We start from the raw sequence: 22,217 nt of genomic DNA on the forward strand, positions 1-22,217 counted from the left end.
AAGGGCCACCATTATGGTCATAAACCATATGGTTTGACGCGTTATGCTATTGACTTATCACTCTAGTGTTCTAGGGATCTCAGAGCATTTCCGTTTTTGTCATCTCTCTGAATTCTCACGACGGCCCCCAGGAGGGCGGCTCAGGAGGTTTACTGGCCCGTTTTACAGATGAGTGCACAGAGACCTGCCTCTGCCAGCAAGGGCAGACCAGCTTTGACCCAGGCCTGCCAGGCTGCCGTGCCCTTGCTCCGTCCGTGCGGCGGGTCCCCCTGCCTTCCTCCACCACAGTCATCATGTCCTTCCCTCTGACGTAGGTCTCGCTCCTCCCGCCCTGCCCAGGTCCTGGTCCTCTCCAGCGCTTCCAGAGAGGTCAGTGCAGTGGGTGACGTGGTCAACCTGGTGTCCGTGGATGTACAGCGACTGATGGAGAGTGTCATCTACCTTAACGGGTCTTGGATAACAATCATCTGGATGATCATCTGCTTTGTCTATCTCTGGCAGGTAGGCCATAGTTCAGTGACCCGTAGGCGGGGAGTATCAGTGGCGTATTGACTGTGAGCGTGGGATACTCCCCAGTACCATCCAGTGGTATTTGCTCACTGTACATCATGGTAACTGTACATTATCTCCGCCTACTGTCCCGACCCGACACCGTGGGGCATGGGGCCAGGACCCTGTCTGACTTGCTACCTTGTGTCCAGGGCCCAGCATAGCCTCAAACAGTTCCTGACCAGCAATATATAAATGTTAGATGTGAGGGGTGCCTGGCTGGCTCGGTTGGTTGAGCGTCCGACTTGTGGTTTCGGCTCAGGTCATGATCTCATGGGTCGTGAAATCAAGCCCCACGTCGGGCTCCGTGCTGAGCAGGGAGCCTCAGTGAAGATTCTCTCCTTCTGCCCCTCCCCCCGTCTCAAGCATGTGCTCTCTCTCCTTCTTTCTCGCTCTCTCTCCAAATAAATAAATAAGTCTTTCAAAATAAATAAATAACCGTTAGATGTTATAGTTAGGAGGAGAGAGGGCAAGGAAAGACAGGAAAATGCAGAGCATATGAGCGCGCAGACCTCCCCCTCCTCCCCCCAGCAAATCGGCAGAAGACACACACACCCATCACTTCCCTGGCCTTTTGGCAGATGGTCCCAACATCAGAGGGTCACCCTGAAATCTGGCTAAGGGGGGAGGATGGACATCGAAGTTGCCACAGTTAGCATTTGTAACATGTTTTCCAAGTGATGCTATTTTTGCCAGAGCGAGTTTCACCTTACCCTCACCCTCCTTGGATTATTTTCCCAACTCTGGCTGGGGGCTGGTGTTTGCGTTCTGGGCACTTCTGCACTGGGCCACTGGGTGGCACGATTGTTGCATAAATGAAACTGGCTTGCTCGGTTGTCGAGGAGATGCCAGAACACGTGTCCTTAACAGGCTGAGAGGGGAAACTGAGGGCCATGGTCTGAAGAGGGTTTCTCTAGAAACTGGATGCAGATGACCTTGAGTGGAATTTCAAACAGTCACAACCTCTTAGAAATCATTTACCCCACCCCACCCCCACATTTTCCAGATAGAGAAACAAAAGCCAAGAGGGACCATAACTGTCCCAAAGTCATGAAGCTGGTTGGGGGGCTAGGGCTGCCAGACAAAACACAGGACGTCCAGTTGAATACGAGTCTCAGAGAAACTGAATAATTTCTTTATTCCCAAATATAGCATGGGATATAATAATTATAATATAAATATGAATATATATTAAAATATCATAAATATAAATAAATTATATATCTAATCTAATATAAATAATTGTAATTTCCCAAATGTAGCATGGGATATACTTATACTAAGAAGACATTTGCTGTTTCATCTGAAATTCAAATTGAACTAGGTATCCTATGTTGTTGTGAGGTTTGTTTTTTGTTTTTTTTTTTCCCCTGCTAAATCTGGCAACCTTGTCAGGGGTAAAATGAAGCCTAGGGTAATGACTGATTGTATGACATGGGCACTTAGTATAGGTGATGGGCGACGCTTGGTTTCCCTTTCATAGATGAGGACACTGCAGCTTAGGGAGGGTAAGTAACTTGCCCAAGGCCACACCAGTGAGCGCCAGGGTCAGAATTTGAACTCAGACCCTGATTCCGCAGATCCGACTTCACCGTTCTGGCCAGGCATGCACCCTTGCACTATCCTGTCTAGAAGCATGACCTGCTTGAATATTAACTCCAGCACGACTGGTGCATTGTTCCCCTCCATGACAGAGAAGGACTCCATCCTCAGCAGGTGTCCACTGACTGCTCTCATCAGCTTCCTGGCATCCCTTGCCTTAGGACCCAAGTCTGACCAAATAAATCCCTTGGGGTTGTCAGCTGCACTCTTGGACATGTCCTGTGGCATCCCACCTGCTCTGTCTCCAGCTTCTAGGACCCTCTGCCCTCACTGCCATTGCTGTCTTCATGAGCCTCCTCCCTCTGAATTTCTTCATCACCAAGAAGAGGAAACAGCATCAGGTGTGCTACTGGGGAGAAGGGCCACGCTGGGCAGCAAGTGGGAAGGGGCAGGTCATGGGACTGGCATTGGTGCAGGTGCAGGGAGGTGAGGAGGGGAGGGGGGACATGGTGGCGTGAGCCTTCCCGTCAACTCAGACCTTCGCCTTCCACCCAGTACCCCCATCTCGGGTACTTGCTGCACCCCTCCAGCATTCAGGCCACAAGCCAGCTTTGATGCATCCCTTTTTCTCACATGCCACCTATCAACAGATGCATCCAGAGCGTTGCCCCTGTCTCATGCTCCCTGGGTCTCTGCTTCTGCCCTCGTCCCTACCCGGGCCTCTTCACGTACCCTCTCAGCTCAGAACCACAATGGCTCCCATCTCCTTCAGGGTCAAAGCCAAGATCCTGAGGTGGCCAGCAGGCCATCTGGGATCTGGCCTCACCTCCTGGCCCTCTGCCCTGGCTCACTCCACTCCCCCGCTTCTCTCCCCCTGACCCTCAGGCTCCACTCAGGGCCTTTACTCCTCCAGTTCCCTCTGCCCGGACCGCCCTCCCCCAAGACGTCCCAGTCTCCCCCACCCCCACCCCTCACTGGCCCCCGATGACCGTAGCGACGTGTCCCTCCCCTTCACACCCAGCTGCTCATCAACCTGGCCTGTGACGTCTGGTTCTGTAGCACTTGTCACTTTGTGCCTGGCTCTTCCAGTTGCTGTCTCTCTTTCTTGCGACTGGAACCTTCACCACAGGAAGAACTAGGCGCTGATGCAATCTCAGCTTCCAGAATGACGCCTGGCACTTAGAAGGAGGGAAGAAGGGAGGGCGGGACGGAGGCCAGGGGCAGGAAGGTCGGTCTCACATACACTGTTGCTCCAGCCTCCTGTCTGGCCTCCTCTGAGACCTTCTCCACACTGGCCCCTGTGACGATGCACCTCCTCGGTGAGACACAGGGAAACACGGCCCCAACTCCTCTGCCTGACCTCCAAGTCCCACTACGGTCCAGCCCACCTCCCCCTCCCCCCACACCCTCCCGGACCACACTGCCTGGCCTCTGGGTCATGCTGTCCCTTCCATCTTCCCCGCCCACCTCATCCACCCATTCTTGGTGTGCTCAGCACCTCCTCCTCCTCATAGCTCGTGTGTCACTCCCTCCTCCGGGAAGCCTTCCGGATGTCACCAGGCCCGGGCTGATTCAGGGCTCTGCCTCTTCCACCCCTTTCCTGGTGTTTGGGAGCGTCCCTCTGTGATGGCGCGTCATCTGTCGCCCACGATGAGGGCAGAAGCATGGGAACAGGAGGGAGGAGGCCCCCTGTGGTCCAGGGGCAAGATGACAGTGATTTGGGGGCCAGGACGGTGAGGACAGCGATGCTGAGAGGCAGACAGCTTGGGCCCTGGTGTGCTGGAAGAATCAACCGCATCTGCTGAACGTGGGGTGTGATGGTTTTGCAGAAGGAGAATTCTTGACACTTCCCTGACCTCTGCCTTCTTCCCTCTGGTCCTAGGAAGAACACATGGGGCAGAAGGATTCTCGGGCGCGGCTCACCAGCTGCATCATCCGGAATATGAAGACCGTCAAGTCCCATGGCTGGGAGGGAGCCTTTCTAGAAAGAATCCTGCGCATCCGGGGCCAGGAGCTGGGAGCCTTGAGGACCTCCAACCTCCTCTTCTCTGTGTCTCTGGTGTCCTTCCAAGCGTCCACGTTTCTGGTGAGGTCACCCTGGTCTCTCGGTAGAGCACAGACTAAGGGAGGGAGTGCTCGGCGGGGATGAGGTAGGCGGAGCCCACTGCCGCCCCCCAACCCCAGATCCTGGAGCTTTTCTTTGCAGACCACCCCATCCATCAAAATGTACCTCTCCTAGATCCTTCCCTCTGTCACAGATCCTTGCTCTGTGTTGAGTGAGCTAACCACTTAGACCATGCCCCCGAAGTCGGCAGTGGCTAATAAGGTCCGCCTTTCTCCTGTAGAAGGTTCCAGGCGTCTGGGACTGTTGCTGCTTCTGGCACGGGGACGGGGCAACAGGGGCGGGAAGCTGCCGAGGGAGAACCCCACGTCCACATGGACGCCGGCTGTCACACGGGTGCAGCGGCCCCGCACGGGGCACGGGGCCTGTCCCATTCTCCAGTTCATTTCACAAACTGCTGCCCGATCAGCCTTCCTAAAGGCACGGCTCTGACTCTGGTCACACTGTGGCCGACAAACCTGCAGTGACTCACTGCTGCATAAATAAATAAATAATCCAGACTCCTCATAACATATTCAAGGCTGGTGGCAGGTGGGCCTTAACCAGTATTTCTAGAAGGAGTAGAATCCCCCACCCCCGGGGGGGCAGGCGGGCATCTGATGTCGCTGACACAACACTCAGAACCACAAGTACCATCACTCAGAACCATGAGAGCTCTGTGTGGCAGGATCGCTGAGTCACCATCACACCAAGGCACCATCGCATCATCACCAAGGGACACCTAGAACCGAAACATCGCCAACACCAAGCACTGACATCACCCAGTGACATCCGGAACTGCAGATGCCACCAGTGTCCAGGGCCCTCCCCTCGAGTGCTACTGATGCCCGCAACTCCAGGGTCATCTCCAAGGCGTTCTAGAACCCCAAGTCCCATCCACGTCTAGAACGTTCCACATGCTACCAAGATCAAACGCCACGGTGTCCCCGGATGCCTGGGACCAACAGCTGCTGGTCCTAGAACAGGGACTGCACACACAGCTCCCTTCACCAAAACACTCGTATTCTTTAAGAAACACTTACACAGCTGCATGAACTAGGAGTGAGATCAGGGGGCTTCGCAGAATTTGGGGTGAGGGGTGGATGGAGGAGACCATTCCAGCTCATCGTCACCGCCCGTGTGCCCCGCCCCAGGTCGCACTGGTTCTGTTTGCTGTCCATACACTCACGGCCGAGGAGAACACCCTGGATGCTGAGAAAGCTTTTGTGACCCTCACGGTCCTCACCATCCTCAACAAGGCTCAGGTTTTCCTGCCGTTCTCCATCAACGCCCTGGTGCAGGTGAGGCAGCGGGGTGGGGGGGCCCCCCTGGGGGCAGCCTTGCAGGGGTGTAGCGGGAAGGCCCGACTCCATGCATCCCCACACTGCCCGCAGAGCAGGAGGCCGGACAAGGGGAGGGAGGAAGAGGCGGGGAGACAGAGCAGGGAAGCAGGGAGGGGCAGGGGGCCCGGGGACGTGCCAGCCTGCCCGTTCGCTTTCCATACCCAGCATTTTTATGTGGATTCTCTTCCCGTGCTGTCTCCACTCACACTGAGCTGTGACGGAGTTGAGAGCAAGTTGCCTCGCTGACGCGTCCCCATTTAAACGGCCGCCCTAGGTGGACGAAGTGTGGAATCATTTCTGATAACGGTCTATGAGTCCCTTGGAAAAGCCGCCATCCTCCTGCTGGGTCTCACCTGCAGGATGGCAGCCCGACTGTCCTTGTTATGCTAATGAGGGGGAGCGGGGCTGGGAGGTCATTGTCACCCTCATGGTCCCCACCTCCGTGCACACTGTTTCGCGTGACCCAGAAAGCTTTGTGCTAATGCCTGGCAAATGCATCGAGCTTGGGAGACCGGAAGATTTTCCACATCCTGAGGCACCAGACACCCGAAGCCTGAGTTCTTTTTTTTTTTTTTTTTTTTTTTTTGCTCTTTGGGCATCAGTGACCTGGGGCTTTGGTTTCCCCAGGCCCGGGTGTCCTTTGACCGTCTGGCCGCCTTCCTCTGCCTGGAAGAAGTGGACCCTGGGGCTGTGGACTCAAGTCCCTCCAGATGCCGTGAGTGCAGAGTTCGGCAGGAGGGGTGCAGGAGGGATGACGGGACGGGCAGCGCCAAATGCCAGGTCCCAGCTGGGGCGGGCTGCTGGCGCCAGGATGGCACGTGCGGATGAGGCTGGCAGCCGTGTTCCGTGGAAACGGGCGGTGATGCTGCTTTCTCCCCGGTCGTTCAGCAGCGACTTGTGAGCGCCTACTATGTGCCCCTCTGGGCGTACGACAGCAAACCCTTTAACAGACCAGGTCCTTGCCCTCTTGCGGAAAGGCCAGGGAGATAAGCATGGCCATGTGTTCCTCGAGCTAGAAAATAAAATCGGAGAGGTCACGGGCACCGTTGTGTGATGAGACTCACCAAGCATGGCTTGGTTTTCCCATTCCGCCCCGCAGCTGCTGGGGAGACCTGCATCAGCATTCAAGACGGCACGTTCGCTTGGTCCCGGGAGAGCACGCCCTGCCTGCACAGGTACAGCATGGCCTCCCTGGCAACTACCTTCCCATTGACAGGAGGAAGATGCAAGAGGCTCCAGCAGCTTCCAACAGCCGGGCACTGGACGGTGGGTTAGTCTGCCCTGGGGCTGGCAGGGAGATTGGTAGGACCAGCCCCGGGCAGAGAGTTTTGGGGAAGCAAGACTCCTGGAGATGGAGGAACTCCTGGAGATGGGAAGCTCAGACTCCATCTGGAGGCCCAGGGGACAGAGTGAAGAAAACATACACGGGCACTGCTCTCTTGGGGTTTACCTTCTGATGCGGGCACACAAATGAGAAATCAGGGTAAGGGAGTGATGTCGAGGGAGAGGCATGAGTAGTAAGGTGATGATGAAGGGAAGGAATGAGGCTTGCAGGTGTCTCGGAGAAGAGCTTTGTAGGCGGTAGAAACAGCAAGTACAAAGGTCCTGAGGCAGGAAATTGCCTAGACCAAGGTTTATCTGGCTCAGCACTGTTGACACTTAGGGCTGGAGATTTCTTTGTTGTAGGGGCTGTCCTGTGCCTTGCAGGATGTTTAGTAGAACCTCCAGTATCTACCCACCAGCTTCTAGCAGCAACCCCCCACCAGGTGTGACAAATGACACTTGTGGGGAGCATAATCCCTCCTGCTTGAGAACCACTGGCCTTCAGTCTTTGAGACGTAGGAGGTCAGTGTGGCCGAAGCAGAGCGGCTAAGGGACAGAGCAGTAGGAGGCTGGGCGTCCTTCATGAACTGCTGGGACTTTACCTTTTCTCCTGAGTGAAATGGGGAGCAGTGGAGGGCTTGAGCCGAGGGAGCCTCATGATCCCCCTTGGGTTTTAACAGGTCCCTGTGGCCATAGGGTGGAGGATGGGCTACGGCCCACGGGCAGGGGCAGAGGGCAAGTGGTGAGCAGCGTAGTGCAGTAACCTAGACGAGAGCAAGGCCGGTAAACCCTCCTGCCACAACAGGGTGTGTGTGTGTGTGTGTGTGTGTGCGCGCGCGCGCGCAAGGCTTCATAGGTGCAAGCAGGTGTGTGTGCACATACAGGTGTGAGCATGTGTGCGCATGTGTGTTAGAACAGGTGTGCTCGTGTGTCTGTGTAAATGTACGTGTGCACACATGTCCGTGCGTGTGTTCGCGTTTCCGCATGGGTGCATGCGCTTGTCTGACTTTGGGAGGCTGCCTGCGTGTATGCTGTAGTGCACGTGTGCCTTATACGTGTGCGCGTGTGTGAGTGCGCATGTGTGTGCGTGCACATGCACGTGCTTGGGGCCAGAAGGCTGCTTGAGTCGCCAGACGGACTGGGAGAGGGAAGGATCTCTGGATGAGTCGCCAACGGGAAAGGCTGGCTCCCTCTGAGGTTCCAGGCCTGCACAGACTCAGGCTGGGCCCCAGGGACGTGTCTCCCCTCCTGTGTTGCCAGGATCAACCTCACCGTGCCCCAGGGTCGTCTGCTGGCTGTTGTCGGGGCTGTGGGGGCAGGGAAGTCCTCCCTGCTGTCTGCCCTCCTCGGGGAACTGTCAAAAGTGGAGGGATCGGTGAGGATCAAGGTGAGGCTGCCCCCCTGCCTGTCTTCTAGAATGTCCCCCATCCTAAAAGCCCTCCCTCTCTTCCCCTCCCCCCCACCCCTGTCCCCTGCCTCCCTGCTTCTCCTCCTTCTCCAAAATCGCTCCTACCTCCATCCCTATCAGCCTTTTAACGGCCAAATGAGTTTGCATTTTAGGGTTCCGTGGCTTACGTGCCCCAGGAGGCCTGGGTCCAGAACACATCCGTGGTAGAGAATGTGTGCTTCAGGCAGAAGCTGGACCCGCTGTGGCTGGAGAGGGTCCTGGAGGCCTGCGCCCTGTGGCCAGACGTGAGCAGCTTCCCCGCAGGGGTCCACACCAAAATTGGGGAGCAGGTGAGGGTCTCGGGGCCCGCTTGCCACAGGGAGGCATGGGAGGTGGGCGCTCAGGACCATTTGTCTCCCTGGCCTGTGGGGCCGTGTGGAGGGAGAGACAAAGAGGAGACAGCAGAGCTGGGAAATGGGGCAGACGGAGGGTCTCGCTCAGGGCCAAACACATGGGAAGAGCTCAATCAATAGAGGCTAATGAGCGAATGACTGCAAACAGAAACAAAAGCAGAGGCGTGGTAGGGATTGGTGGAAGGGGGCTCTCAGCAACAGGGCTTCAGGAGACCTGGGCTCCCATCCTGCCCTGCCCTGCTTTTCTGGGTGACATTGGTCAAATAGCTTCCCCTCTCTGGGCCTCACCAAAGGGTCTGGGGCAGAGATATCCAATAGACAGGATTTATGCATCTGGAGCTACGGATTGGGCAGGGGTCAGCAAACTATGACCTCCAGGTTCAAGTCCAGTCCCCTGTGCGTTTTTGTGAATGAAGTCTTATGGGGACACGGCCACGCCCGTTCATTTACCGGCGGTGCATGGCGGCTTTGCATGACAGGGGCAGAGATGAGCAGTTGTCATGGAACTGGGGTTAAAATCGTTACTGTCTGGTCCCTTACAGAAAAAGTTTGCCCCGCCCTGGATTAGGGAGTGGAGAGCTACTATTAAGGGAATGACAGGGTTTCCTGGCGAGAAGAGGAGAGGGCCCAGGACAGGGTCTGGAGGATCCTCTGTATGGCTGTCTAGGGAGGAGGACAGGGCATCCTGGAGGCCAAGGGAGGGTGTTGCAGAAGGAGGGAGTGCCTGTTGCCCTTCATTTCTGTCCCACTGTCACCTCCTAATCCAAACCTGTGCTCCCCCAGGAACTGCCCACCCATCCCCATCCCCAGTGACCAGAGCTCCATCCCTCCAGAGGTCAGATCCCAAACCATGGTGTCGTCCTTGATTTTCCTCTTTTTCCTACACCCATACATCTGATCCCTTGGCAAATCCTGTTGGGTCCACCTTCAGAGCAGACCGAGTGTTCTGGTATCATCCGTCATCAATTCTCCCCTACATGGCTGCCCTGCTTGTTTCTGTCTTCACGCCACATAGGCTAATCCCGGTGCCGCAGCTAAAGGGATTCTGTTCAAATGTAGGGCAGACCACATGCTTCCTCTTCTTGGACTCTTGCAAGGTCTTCCCATCTTCCTCAGAGTCAAAGCCAAAGTCCTGACAATTGGCAACAAGGCTTCTCAAGGTCTGGCCCCACTTATCTCTCTGACCCCACCTCCTATCATTGCTCCCCCTTTTCTGTTTCACCCCAGCCACATGGATCTCCACGATATTCATTAAACACCCGAAGCATGTTTCCTATCTCAGGGCCTTTGCACCTGCTTTTCTCTCTGCTTGTAAAGCTCTTTCCCAGGGGTCCACATGGCTCATCCCTCCCTTCTGTCAGGTCTCAACTCAAATGTCCCCTTAGTGGAGAGGCCTTACCTGACCACCTTACCCCGCACGCAACCCTGCTCATGCCGGTTCAGCATACACGCTAATTCTACTTCATTATTCTTCATAGCACGTAACACCTTCCCACAGGTGATATATTTTACTTGTTTGTTTATTGATGATGTGTCTCCCACCCCACCCTCGCCAGAGTGTATGATGCATGAGAGCAGGGACTGGGTCTTGTTCATTGCTATATCCCCAGAGCGTAGAACACTGGGTGTATAGTAGCCATGTGGAAAATGGGAGTGGAATGATTGAATGAATGAATGAATGAATGAATGAATGAATGAATATAAGGACTGGGTTGGACAACAGGGAGATGACTGGTGTCCCTGAGGAAGGCAGGACCATACGGTGGGGAAAAGAGAACGCAAGCCAGACTCAAGGGAGAAGCGGAAGGGAGGAGAGAGCATAGGTGCAGAGTGTGCGGACCGCTCCTCCAGGAAGCGAGGCTGAGTGGAGGCTGAGGGGGCCGCTGGATTGCAAGTGTTTGAAGCTGGACGTTGGCCCCAGAGGACAGGCACAGTGAGCCGGCCCTCACTCTGATGAGCAGGTGTGCACCAGGCCCCTGTCCCTCTCCTGTGGCCACAGGGCATGAATCTCTCCGGGGGCCAGAAGCAGCGGCTGAGCCTGGCCCGGGCCGTGTACAGGAAGGCTGCCGTGTACCTGCTCGATGACCCCCTGGCGGCCCTGGATGCCCACGTTGGCCAGCACGTCTTCAACCAGGTCATTGGGCCCAGCGGGCTGCTCCACGGAACGGTAAGTTCGGGAAAATGTGTCAGTGTTCACAGGGCAAAGACAGGGGAACGTCCTGACCCCTGTCTGTCTCCCCAGCGCTCTCCCCCGAGTCTCATTTTCCCCTACAATGGTCAGCTTTGGCTCTGACAATGCCGCATGACAAACAACCCCCCATCTCAGGGGCTTACAACCGTTAATTCTTGCTTTCGGGCCCATGGTTTGACTATTCCAGCTCAACCTCAGGTCACTGGCCGGGTTCCCGGGAAGCCTGTGTCTTCTTGTCTCGAGACACCGTTCGAAGGAGACCCTCCGTTGCTCTGCTGAGACAGAAGAGGGCAGGAGTACGAGAAGGGGAGCTGCCCCACACTGAGCCCCAGGACACTGCCTGCCCCTTCCCCCCAGCTCTCTCTGGAAGACTGGGTCAAACACAGGAGTGTAATTTCTACCCCTTCCCTGCCCAGACGCGGATTCTCGTGACCCACACGCTCCACGTCCTGCCCCAGGCTGATTGGATCGTGGTGCTGGAAGATGGAGCCATCGCAGAGATGGGTCCCTACCAGGAGCTCCTGCACAGGAAGGGGGCTCTGGTGGGCCTTCTGGATGCAGCCAGACATCCAGAAGACAGTGGAGATGGAGGTATTGGCTGGTCTTGGCCGGCTGTGTGTGCCTGGCTCCCGCCACCCTTGGGGAGAAGGCTCCAAGGATCCCACCGGTGTGACTAGAATGCTCTTGGCCACAGCCTTTGTGGGGGCCCAGGCCTGGAAGCAGACGGCTCTCTGAAGAGGCCACGCATCCTCTCAGTTAGAGCCAGTGACACCTTGTGTGAACAGTGCTAAGGTCTTCTACGTACATTATTTCATTAGATCTGCACAACAGCCCTCGGAGGCACGTGCAGTCTTTGCTGCCCTACTCATGAGCAAACTGGTCAAAGACAGATTTTCTGAGGTCACAAGATTAGAGCTTTGGGCTTGTTCAAATCTGATGTCTGGGTTCCTAACTGCTACAGAGGCTGAGCAAGGTGGTCACTTGGTGGCTAGAGGCCAGAAAGCCCACGACACGCTAGCTGGGGCTTCTTCTTCTTCTTCTTCTTCTTCTTTTTAAGATTGTATTTATTTATTTGTCAGAGAGAGAGAGAGAGAGAGCATAAGCAGAGGGAGAAGCAGGCTCCCCGCTGAGCAAGGAGCCCAACAAAGGACTCGATCCCACGACCCTAAGATCGTGACCTGAGCCGAAGGCAGATGCTTAACCAACTGACCCACCCAGGTGTCCCATAGCTAGGGCTTCTAATAACCAGAAAACACAATGTGTGCTGGAAAAATGACCACGCATTAGAAGTGAAGCCGCCGATGCGAGCCCACCCACAGTGAGCTCCCATGCGTGAGCTCATTTAATCATCACCATGCCTCTGGGAGGTCAGGGCTGTCTTTGCCTCCATTTCACAGATGAGAAGACCGAGGCACAGAAGTGAAGGAACTAGCCCAAGCTTACATGGCTTCTAAGTGGTAGCGCTGGGATTTGAACCTGAGCAGCTTGACTCCAGAGCATGTGATTTTCCATGAGTAGGCTGGATGCTGCCCCTCGACTCCCCGCTACCATGACAAAGCAAGGACACACAGTCAGGGGCCCCCAGCCCCAGACTCTGCCTTGGCTACAAACATCTGTTGAGCAGTGGCTCACCCTGGTAAAAATCCCAAGTGTTGACTCACGGCGTCACCCTCCTGGAGTTTGGAGATGGAACCCGTCTGGCCTGGGGGACGGTCGAAGGAAGGGTCCTTCCTCAGGGAAGTGACTCCTGGGGTTGGCTGGCAGTTACTAGAAAAGAACATTCCAGGCACAAGGAACTGCTGGGGCAAGGCTGTCATGCCATGCACGGTATTTGCTCCTGCTTTCCAGCCCCAAGTTTGTAGCAGGTGTGTGATCGTGCTTGCTGAGTGAATGAACGAAGGAATGGATGAGTGAGTGACTGAAGGAATAATGTTCCCGGAAGAACCCAGGGAGGATGGAGAGCGGTTGCAGGAGCCAGTTGGAAGGAAACGGGTGTTCACACAAGTTAAAGTCATATATCCAGCAGGTGTCAAAGCCAGCGTCCAGACCCCAAGTACTCACCCCCATCACGTGACAGGACTCCTTTGACCTTGCAGAGACAGAACTCACGACCGAGGCCAAGGACCCCAGAGGCTCAGCTGGATGCGGGAGGCCTGTGGGTGGACCCGAGAGGTGAGTCCGCTGTGGTGCTGAACGCAGGGAGGGCATGGGCTGAGGCCGTGTGGCAGGGTATCTGGGTCACCCGCTGCATCTCAGGCAGGTAAGGGCGGCCCAAACTACTCTGGACCCCACACCTGCTGAGTGCCCGCCATGGTGCTCAGCTGCAGGATTCTTCACCTCAACCATCTGATAACCAATTGGCCAAAATGATGACGTCCCCAAGTGGCCAGTTCATAGAATGACCAATGTGCCCACAGATAGGACGAATGCCTTACAGTTTGTCAGGTGGTCTCATTGCCAGAGGGGAGCAGGGCTGGCTCCAAAGAAAGATCCTCACCATAGCTGTTAAGGACCTGCCTGGCCCTGTTGTTCGTCATGCTTTGACAGGCTTGCTGCGCAAAGGGCTTGAGTCTACACTCATGGGATCACTTGGCACAGGCCAGAACAGAACACACAGGTGGGGGTTCACCAGAAGGCCCGCTGTCCCCTTTTCTCCAGCCCCCTCCGGCCAGGCCATAGCTGGACTCATCGTGGGCTGTCTGCAGCAGAGGAACCCAGCCACCTGGAGCTCTCCCTTTTTATGGGAAGTGATTTTGTAAAACAGAACAATGGACCCCTGGGTGCCAGGCAGTGTGAGCTTTAAGCGCTGGCTGTCGAAGGACTCCAGGGAGATCTTGAGGGGCCTTGGTCCCTGGGGGAAAGTAGAGGCTGGGCAGAGCTTCTCTCCATGCCAGTTAGCCACCCCGACCGAGCACATCTGGGTCACACACTGGACAAGTCCGCTTGTCTTCCCAGTGCACGATAATCCTACATAAGATCAGATAGATAGATAGATAGATAGATAGATAGATAGATAGATGGATATACATAGATGAATATATAGCCAGATGATAGATTGATAAATGATGGATGGGTAGATGATTGATTGGTAGCTAGGCAGACATAGACTAGCCCCATTTTACAGCTGAAGAAGCTGAGGCACAGACAGGCTAAGTCAGCTGCCCATGGCTTCACACTCAGCAGGTATCAAGGTTAAGGTAGCCCACTCCTCCATAGATGAAAGGAACATACGAGAAATCCTCGACATTGAATTGTGCAAAATTGACATTCTGCCAAACTGGACTAGCAAGTCTGAGGGTAAACTGCAGGGGCACACGAAATGATTGTAGCAAAGCTTAAGCCAAAACAAAGACTCTGAAAAACCAAGTTTCAAAGTTGGGCAAATAAGTTCATTCAGCGAGGTGGCATCAGAAGAACAGGCTAGCTCGCCTCTGGAGTAAGATACAGCATTTCACCGGGCACCACGGAGGGAGGACGGAGCATGACGCCCCGTGGTGCTCAGTATGCTCGTAGAATGAATGAGTGAGTGAATGAGCGAGTGCAGAGCGCACCTCAGGGTTCAGTGGCTACCAGTGGCCTTGAGTGTTGGGTGCGCACACAGCCCGTGGACAGAGACACTGATTTGTCCTCCTTTCCTCTCAGTGGCAGGTCCATGAAGTTAGTCCCCGGGAAGGACAGCACCACTTCAGAGACCCAGGCAGGGGTTGCCCTAGATGACCCCGAGTGGGCAGGACGGCCAGCAGGAGAGGACAGTGTGCAGGATGGCAGGGTAACCACCAGCTGCTCCCTCCCCTCTGCCCACCCCCCCACCCCTCGGGGCTCAAGACCTCCCATCAGATACAGCACTGGGCAGGGAGCGGGGAGACTCACCTTTACTGAACACCTGCTGTGTGCCAAGTAAAACTGTAGACCCTTCATATTTCCTCGTGCTTATAACCACTCTATAATTAGATGATGATAGCCCCATTTTAGAGATGAATAAACTGAGGTCTTAAAGAGTTTGTCTTCTCATAGCTGGCAAGGGACCAACCTGGGATTCCAATCAGGACCATCTGCAGCTTATCCATTTCTTTTCTTCTATGCTGCTTTGTCCGCCCATCCATCCGCCTACCTACTCATTCATTCCCGTGTCCCTCTATATTTCCGCCCACTCACCACCCACCCCATCCATCTACCCACCTTCCATCTATCCACCCATGCACCCACTTATCCATCCATCCATCCATCCATCCACCCACCCACCCATCCATCTACCCATCTTCTATCTATCCACCCATCGACCCACTTATCCATCCACCCTTCCATCCATCCATCCATCCATCCATCCATCCATCCATCCATCCACTTACCCATCCATTAACCCACCTATGCATCCACTCATCTACAGACTCATTTATTCATCCATCCATGCATCTACCCATTCATTCACCCATTCACCCAATCACCCATTATCCCACCCAACCATCTACCCACTCATCCACCCCGAAAACACTTACAGAACCCCCACTACATGCGAGGCAATGTCTCTGCTCTGGTGGAGACTGCATACTAGTGGGGGGGGGGGAACAGCAATCAGGCTACTAAGCAAGGTAATACCAGATAATGATAGATGCTATAAGAAAAAAATAAGGAAGGGCAATGAGATGTGGACCAACCAACTGAGAGTCAGGAGCCTGCTTGGATTAAGATGCTCTGAAGAGTGGCACTTGAGCTGAGCCCTAAAGCAAGAGACCAGCCACAGACAGAGTGGGGGGGGGGCATTCCAGGCAGAGGGGACAGCAGGTGCAAAGGCCCTGAGGTGGGAAGGAGCGAGGGTGCTAGAGAAAAGAAGGGGGTCCCGTGAGACCAGCAGATAGTAGGAGGTAAGGTCAGAGAGATAGACCAGAAGTTTGGAATTTCTCTGAGAGCAAGGGAAAGCCACGAGCGGGTCAGCAACAGCAACAGCAACAGCAAGATGGGGCCGGTTGATGTCTCCAGAAGCTCGCTCTGGCTACTTCTGGCTGTGTGAGTAACTTCAGATTCGTGGGAGCTGGACCTTAGGCAAGGGTCTTAGCCTCTTTGTGCCTCAGTTTCCTTATCTGTCAGGTGGGAACGATGATGGGGGCAGAGACACACGCCTGTCCTGTAGTATGTGTTCAATAAATCACTCCCAAGCCAGGAAGTGCCACAGCCTGTTCCCTTTACGGCCCCCACTGGCCCTCTGAGGGTTCTGCAGACAAAGGGGTTCTGGAGGCGAGGTAGGGCCTGAAGGAGAGATGGTGCTCCGGGCCGGAGGCACCAAGAGAAGACCGGTAAGGTCTGCACGGTGGTTCCGTCTGCCCTGTCGACGTGCTTTGAGCGTCTTACGTTGTCTTTCCTTCCTTCCTTCCCCCGGGGCCTCTCTCTGCCCCTGCCTCCCCTCCATGTGCTACAGGTGAAGGCCACCATGTACCTGACCTACCTACGGGCTGTAGGGGCTCCCCTCTGCCTCTACATTCTCTTCCTCTTCCTCTGCCAGCAAGTGGCCTCCTTCTCCTGCAGCTACTGGCTGAGCCTGTGGGCGGACGACCCCACTGTGGACGGGCGGCAGACACAGGCGGCTTTGCGGGGCTGGGTCTTCGGGCTCCTGGGCTGCCTCCAAGGTACCCCTCCCCGGGGCCCTCCTCACCCTCCATCCTCCCAGCCCCCTCCAAGGTGCTCAGGAGTCCCTGGTCCTCCCGTCCCTGGCTTACCCTGTCCTTCCTGCACATCCATGCAAACATCCTGGGTCCAAGTACAGACCTGCATCCTTCAGATAAGGCTTGAGGGAGTGGGGACACGGCACATTCCCCCTCTCCTGGAGCCCCCAGAGTCTGTACCTGACTCATCCGCAAATAAATGCAGGATCTTGGCCCCCAGTTGTTGGGGGCAGCTGAGGACTCGGATGGGGACAGACCAACCGCGGTGTTTGGATGGGCCAGGGATAAAATCTGCCCCACCCCAGCGACAGGGAGGGAAGTGAGCCACATCCCGAGCACACAGATCAGCATTGGGAAGAAGGGGGTATATCAGTTTCCTAGGGCTGACAGAAATGACCACAAACTTGGTAGCTTAGAACAATAGAAACGTATCTCTCACAGTCCTAAAGCCAGAAGCCCACCACCAAGCTCTCAGCAGGACTGGGTCCCATGCCTCTCTCCCAGCTTCTGTTAGGGGCCAGCAATCCGTAGCTTAGAGTATCTGTACCTGTCTTCACATCACCTTCTGTGTGTCTCTGGATGTCTTCTCTTCTCAGAAGGACACTAGTCATTGGATTCAGAACCCGCCCTAAATCCAGGGTGATACCATCTCAAGATCTTTCACTTGAAAACATCTCCAAAGAGCCTATTCCCAAATAAGGCCACATTCTGAGGTTCCTGGTGGCCTTGAGTTTGCAGGGTGGGGAGGCACACTATTCAACCCACTACAGGGTGGTTCCGTCAAGGGATTGTGAAGGTGGTCACACCATAAGATGGCCACCATGGGGTGGATGGGGGGTGGCCTCAGCTCTCCTGCTCTAACACCCTGTCTCTCTCCCCAGCCCTTGGGCTGTTTGCCTCCATGGCCATGGTGCTCCTAGGGGGGATCCGGGCATCCAGCCTGCTTTTCCAGAGACTTCTATGGGATGTGGTGCTATCTCCCATTGGCTTCTTTGAGCGAACCCCCTTCGGGAACCTGCTGAATCACTTCTCCAAGGAGACAGACACTGTTGATGTGGACATCCCCGACAAAGTCCGGTCGTTGCTGATTTATGTCTTCGGACTCCTGGAGGTCATTCTGGCAGTGACGGTGGTCACCCCGCTGGCTGCTGTGGTCATCCTGCCACTGCTGGTTCTCTATGCTGGGTTTCAGGTAGGAGAGAGTGAGGAGGTTCCCGGGGCCAGCCCACGGCACCTCAGCCAATCCCGTCTCTGGGCAGGATTCGGTGTAGGAGCTTCCGCCCAGTGGGCATCTGGGGAGAATCCCTAGAAGAATTCCCAGAGGCAGAGACACCACAATTTGTTTCCAACCCAACATCCTGTACTCATCTCTGTCTCCCAGACGTCCACATCAAAGTTCTTAGTAGCTATCGTCGCGCGTCCTGCTACTGCTGAAATCCGCTTCATCTTTCCCAGTGATCTAGAAACCAAGAAGGCATTGCAAGGTCTCAAAGAATGTTGTATTAGGTTTGACTCTTCCTGTTGCCCGAGCAATTGTTTCATTAGCTTTAAACGAAAGGACGGCATCTAATGGCTTACATTCCTAAACCCAGTGGTCGCCAGGACGCTGTCCCTCTCTCTGGATCTTTGCTCCATGGGTCTCCAAGTGTGGTCTCAGACCAACAGCGTCAGTACCAGCTAGGAGCTAGTTAGAAACGCATGTTCTCGGGTCCCACCCAAGACCTACCGACACAGACACCGTGAAAATGGAGCGCAGGAATCTGGGCTTTAACAGACCCTCCAGGTCCTTCCAATGCATGCTAATTAACGTTTGAGAACCACTGGCTTTAGCTCTGCTTGGCCTGAGGTTGCACACACTCTCTTTCCGGGGGCAGGCCCGGTGGCCCCTGGCCACCCTAGGCCCACAGCCCCAACCCAAAGTGACCTGCTCTCCAGCTCAGCATTCATAGGTCAATCCCAGGAAAGATTAGACTTGCTGGATGGGGGGCGGCGGGGGGGGTTGTGTGTTTACCCCGGGGCTCATCACAGCCACCCAAGGGTTGGCATATACTCCAATCGGCTAGGCTGTGCCATGCCACCCCCTCCGTGACTGGGTCCCACGGTTGAACTCCACCCCCCCAAGCCCCGCCCCAGGAAATCAAAAATAGAGCAGAAAAAAACCACAACCCCACCACTGTATTCTCTCTGTCCTCTTGACTTGGGGAGGGGCAGCTTTCGGGGCAGGCAGAGGTGGGTCTGAATCCAGGCCCTGCCACTTGCTTGCCGTAGAGACCTGAAGCAGCTGCTTTGTCCATCCAGGCCTTGGGTGTTCTCATCTGTAAACTGTGAAGCCCGCTAACGCCCACCTCGCATTAATAAATGGTATTTGTAAAGGGCCTAGCACACAGCCTGGGTGTGCAGCAAACGCCAATCCTCCCTGCCTGCACACAAATGGCAACTCAAACCAAGTAACACTGCATATTATTTGCGCATTGTTACGTTGCCGGCGCCTGGCACGGAAGCTCCAGTTAAGGGAATGAGTTCCACTTGGCCAACTGCCTTCCGTGTCCTTTATGGTTTTGTTCCCACAGTGACTGGGCCCTAAGGGAAGCAGGTGGCCTCAGAGCTGGGAATGAGACATTCACACCAGGGGAGTGATTTCTCAATCCTGGCTGTGCATGAGAATCACCCAGAAGGTTTTTTAAAAAACATACTGGGGCCAAGGTGACCCCGCCAGAGATTCCGATTTACTCGTTCTGGGCTGGGCCACGGGAGGGTTTTAGAGCTTCCCAGGTGATCTTAAAAAGAACCACGAAACTCTGATCCTGCAAGGAAATGGGAGCCCAGAGAGGGGAAGCAACTAGCCCAAGGTCACAGAGCAAGCTGGTAGCAGAGCCTGGTCGGAAAGTCTGTCCTTGGGGCTCCCTGTGCTTCTCACACTTCGCATCAGTGTCTGTGACTTCTCCCCCTCCATACCTGTCCCAATGTAGAGCCTGTACGTGGCCAGCCTATGCCAGCTCAGACGCCTTGAGTCAGCCAGACACTCGCGCGTGTGTTCCCATGTGGCCGAGACCTTCCAGGGCAAAGCAGTGGTCAGAGCCTTCCAGGCCCAGGGCCCCTTTGTGGCTCAGAATGACACAAACGTGGACGAAAGCCAGAGAGTCAGTTTCCCACGGCTGGTGGCTGAGAGGTAGGACAAGCCTGGGGGTTAGAGAGGACACTGTACTCCATCTCTGTCCCCAGAGAGTGAACCAAGGGTCATACTGTGTGGCCGGAGAGATCAAGTGGCCCGCCCAAGGCCACACAGCGAGGCAGGGATAAAACTGAGGCTGCATACCATGGGTGCACTCGGCTTGCGCTGTGAGCGGATGGAACGTGGCCTGCCGAGTCCCCAGGAGCAGGTGGGCAGGAGGGAGAGATGCCAGCAAAAGGGAAGAAGCCTCTGTGGTCAGGCCACTGGACCCTTGCCTTGGTGAGAGAGCAGCTCTACAAGCCTCCTCAGCCTCTTTTCGGGAATGCAGGCTTTGAGCACAGAGAGCCTGGGCTCCAGTCCCAGCTCTGCAACTTCCTCGCTGGGCGATCTTGGGCAAGTTACATACGTCTCTGAGCCTCATTTGTCAAAGTGGGATGGCTTTCACGGGGTGGCTATCAGGATTCAGTAAATACATTCAGCTAATACTTGTAACAAGCTTACTACATGCCTGACACTGTTCTGGGCACTCTACATGGATTTATAACCTTAGCCCTATTAACAACTCACGAGGCAGAGACTATCCTAGAGATGGTGAATCTCAGGCACAGAGAGATTTAGGAACTTGCCCAGGGCTGCGCAGCAAATATGTGGTGGATTCAGGCTTTGAATCCAGGTGCCATAGTGTGGAGAGGGCCAAGCACACAGTAGGTACTCAGTAAATGCGAATTCCTTCCTCCTTTGTGACCCAGGTCCCCGGCCAGCTGATGCTCCCAGGCTGGGTGGCTGTGGGCAAGGTCTCACTCTCATACGCCTTCTGGGTGACCTGGCCTGCCTCTTCCTGGGGCCCCAGCCTAGGGAGGAAAGAACTTATGAACATTTAGAAAGCGCCTACTATGTGGAAGGCCCCCTGATTTCCGTGCTACATATGGCACATCTCATTTAATCCTCTCAACTGTAAGGAGCCAGATGTTACCTCATTCCACAGATGGGTAAACTGGAGTTTAAAGAAACAAAGGGACTGTGTCAAGGTCAGCCGTCTAGGAAGTGGCTTGTTTATTCATTTGTTGGCTGCTTCACTGAAAACCCATGACCTGTTGAAAAGGTTCATGCTTTCTGGTATCAGTCAGGGTGATGTGGCTTCAAAGACTTGTTAATGTGTATACCTAACTCTTCTGAGCCTTAGTGTCCTCACCTGTCAAATGGGGACAACCCCACTTTGGGGGGTTGTTTGGAGAACAAGATATTATATATAGTTAAGCCCAGAGCTCCCTGAAGACAGGGATTTTAAAACTGGATCACACTGTGTCCCCAGTGCCTCCGGCATGCACGGCATACAGTAGATGCTTAATACTTGTTTGTTGAATGAATGAATGGTAGAGCAGGGAGTCCAGTAGGAGGGGCTGCATATTTATTCATCCACTCAATATACTCGCCACTGAGCACCTACTATGTGCTGGGTCCCGTGCTAGGTACCGGGGACAGAGTCATGAACGAGACAAAGCCAATGCCCGCGCCGAGCTCACAACCTGCCGATGGAGACTGATGGTCAAGGGCTGAGTAAATGGTTTTATTATAAAGAATGGTAACTGTTATGAAGTTATCAGTTACATGCGAGAGAGAGAAAGGAGGGAGCAGTCTAGGAGGGCTCTTAGAGGAGGCGACGTTCGAGCCGACTTGGGCAAGAAGATAAGATGGAGGTTGGGTTCAGGCAGGGGGAGCGCAAGGGATATGGCCAGGCGTATCCCAGGGACAGAAAACTGGCACCTACTGTGTGCCAGGCTCTGAGCTGGGCACAGGTGAGGCAGGCAATCATCAAACTCCCCCACCCACTGAGCTTGGGTGGGGCCTGGGGTGTGGAGGGGACCACTGCTGGGGACCCCTGTGGGACTCAAGCTGGCAGGATGACCGGACCCTGTGCCCAGAGAAGGAAGTCCTGCAGACAGGGCCCCCCACTGACTAGGCTCTTACCTGCCTCCCCACGCAGGTGGCTGGCTGCCAACATAGAGCTGCTGGGAAACGTGCTGGTGTTGGCAGCCTCCATGTGTGCCGTGCTGAGGAAGGCCCACCTTAGCGCCGGCCTCGTGGGCTTCTCGGTGTCCACCGCCCTCCAGGTACTCCCAACACCCAAGACAGACAGACCCCTGCCAACTGGACCTTCCAGGAGCCGAGTCCAAACTACCAACCAGTGAGGAAAATATAGCTCTACAGAAGCTTAGCTGGGGGGACCTTCCCGGACCTTGGGCCAGCGTCTTCCCTCACAAAGCCTCAGTGTGCGCATCTGAAAAATGGGGCTGTCGTCTCTTCACACACTGTAAAGACTAGTTGAAATGTTATATAGAGATAAGGTATATATAGAGAGAGAGAATGCCTTGCTAAATTTTGTTAACTATTAATAACAATACCTAATGTCAGATCATATGTATGAGGGGAAAAATATGTATCTAAGTAGCATTCTTAATGAATTAAGCATTGTTCTCACAGCTTTACAAATATTAACTCATTTAACTCTGCCCACAACCCCATCAGGGATCCTCTCATT

General features: G+C 54.8%; 1 protein-coding gene across 3 annotated transcripts in view; it reads left to right on the forward strand.

The window, feature by feature from the left end:
• ABCC6 (ATP binding cassette subfamily C member 6) overlaps positions 1-22,217 on the forward strand; it is a 46,451-nt gene that overhangs the window by 18,234 nt on the left and 6,000 nt on the right. For all 3 annotated transcript variants that reach the window (XM_073899455.1, XM_025855611.2, XM_073899456.1), the window contains 16 exons: positions 340-501; positions 2,400-2,492; positions 3,974-4,177; positions 5,347-5,493; positions 6,163-6,250; positions 6,635-6,710; positions 8,119-8,245; positions 8,419-8,595; positions 10,658-10,825; positions 11,266-11,440; positions 12,946-13,021; positions 14,492-14,618; positions 16,263-16,470; positions 17,388-17,698; positions 19,476-19,675; positions 21,663-21,789. In XM_073899455.1, coding sequence (XP_073755556.1) covers positions 340-501; positions 2,400-2,492; positions 3,974-4,177; positions 5,347-5,493; positions 6,163-6,250; positions 6,635-6,710; positions 8,119-8,245; positions 8,419-8,595; positions 10,658-10,825; positions 11,266-11,440; positions 12,946-13,021; positions 14,492-14,618; positions 16,263-16,470; positions 17,388-17,698; positions 19,476-19,675; positions 21,663-21,789 — 2,466 coding nt within the window. The remainder of the gene's footprint in view (positions 1-339; positions 502-2,399; positions 2,493-3,973; positions 4,178-5,346; positions 5,494-6,162; positions 6,251-6,634; positions 6,711-8,118; positions 8,246-8,418; positions 8,596-10,657; positions 10,826-11,265; positions 11,441-12,945; positions 13,022-14,491; positions 14,619-16,262; positions 16,471-17,387; positions 17,699-19,475; positions 19,676-21,662; positions 21,790-22,217) is intronic.

This window comes from Callorhinus ursinus, unplaced genomic scaffold (assembly GCF_003265705.2).
Source record: "Callorhinus ursinus isolate GAN/ISIS: 27379988/994484 unplaced genomic scaffold, GSC_fseal_2.0 scaffold13, whole genome shotgun sequence".
Taxonomy (NCBI): Eukaryota; Metazoa; Chordata; class Mammalia; order Carnivora; family Otariidae; genus Callorhinus; species Callorhinus ursinus.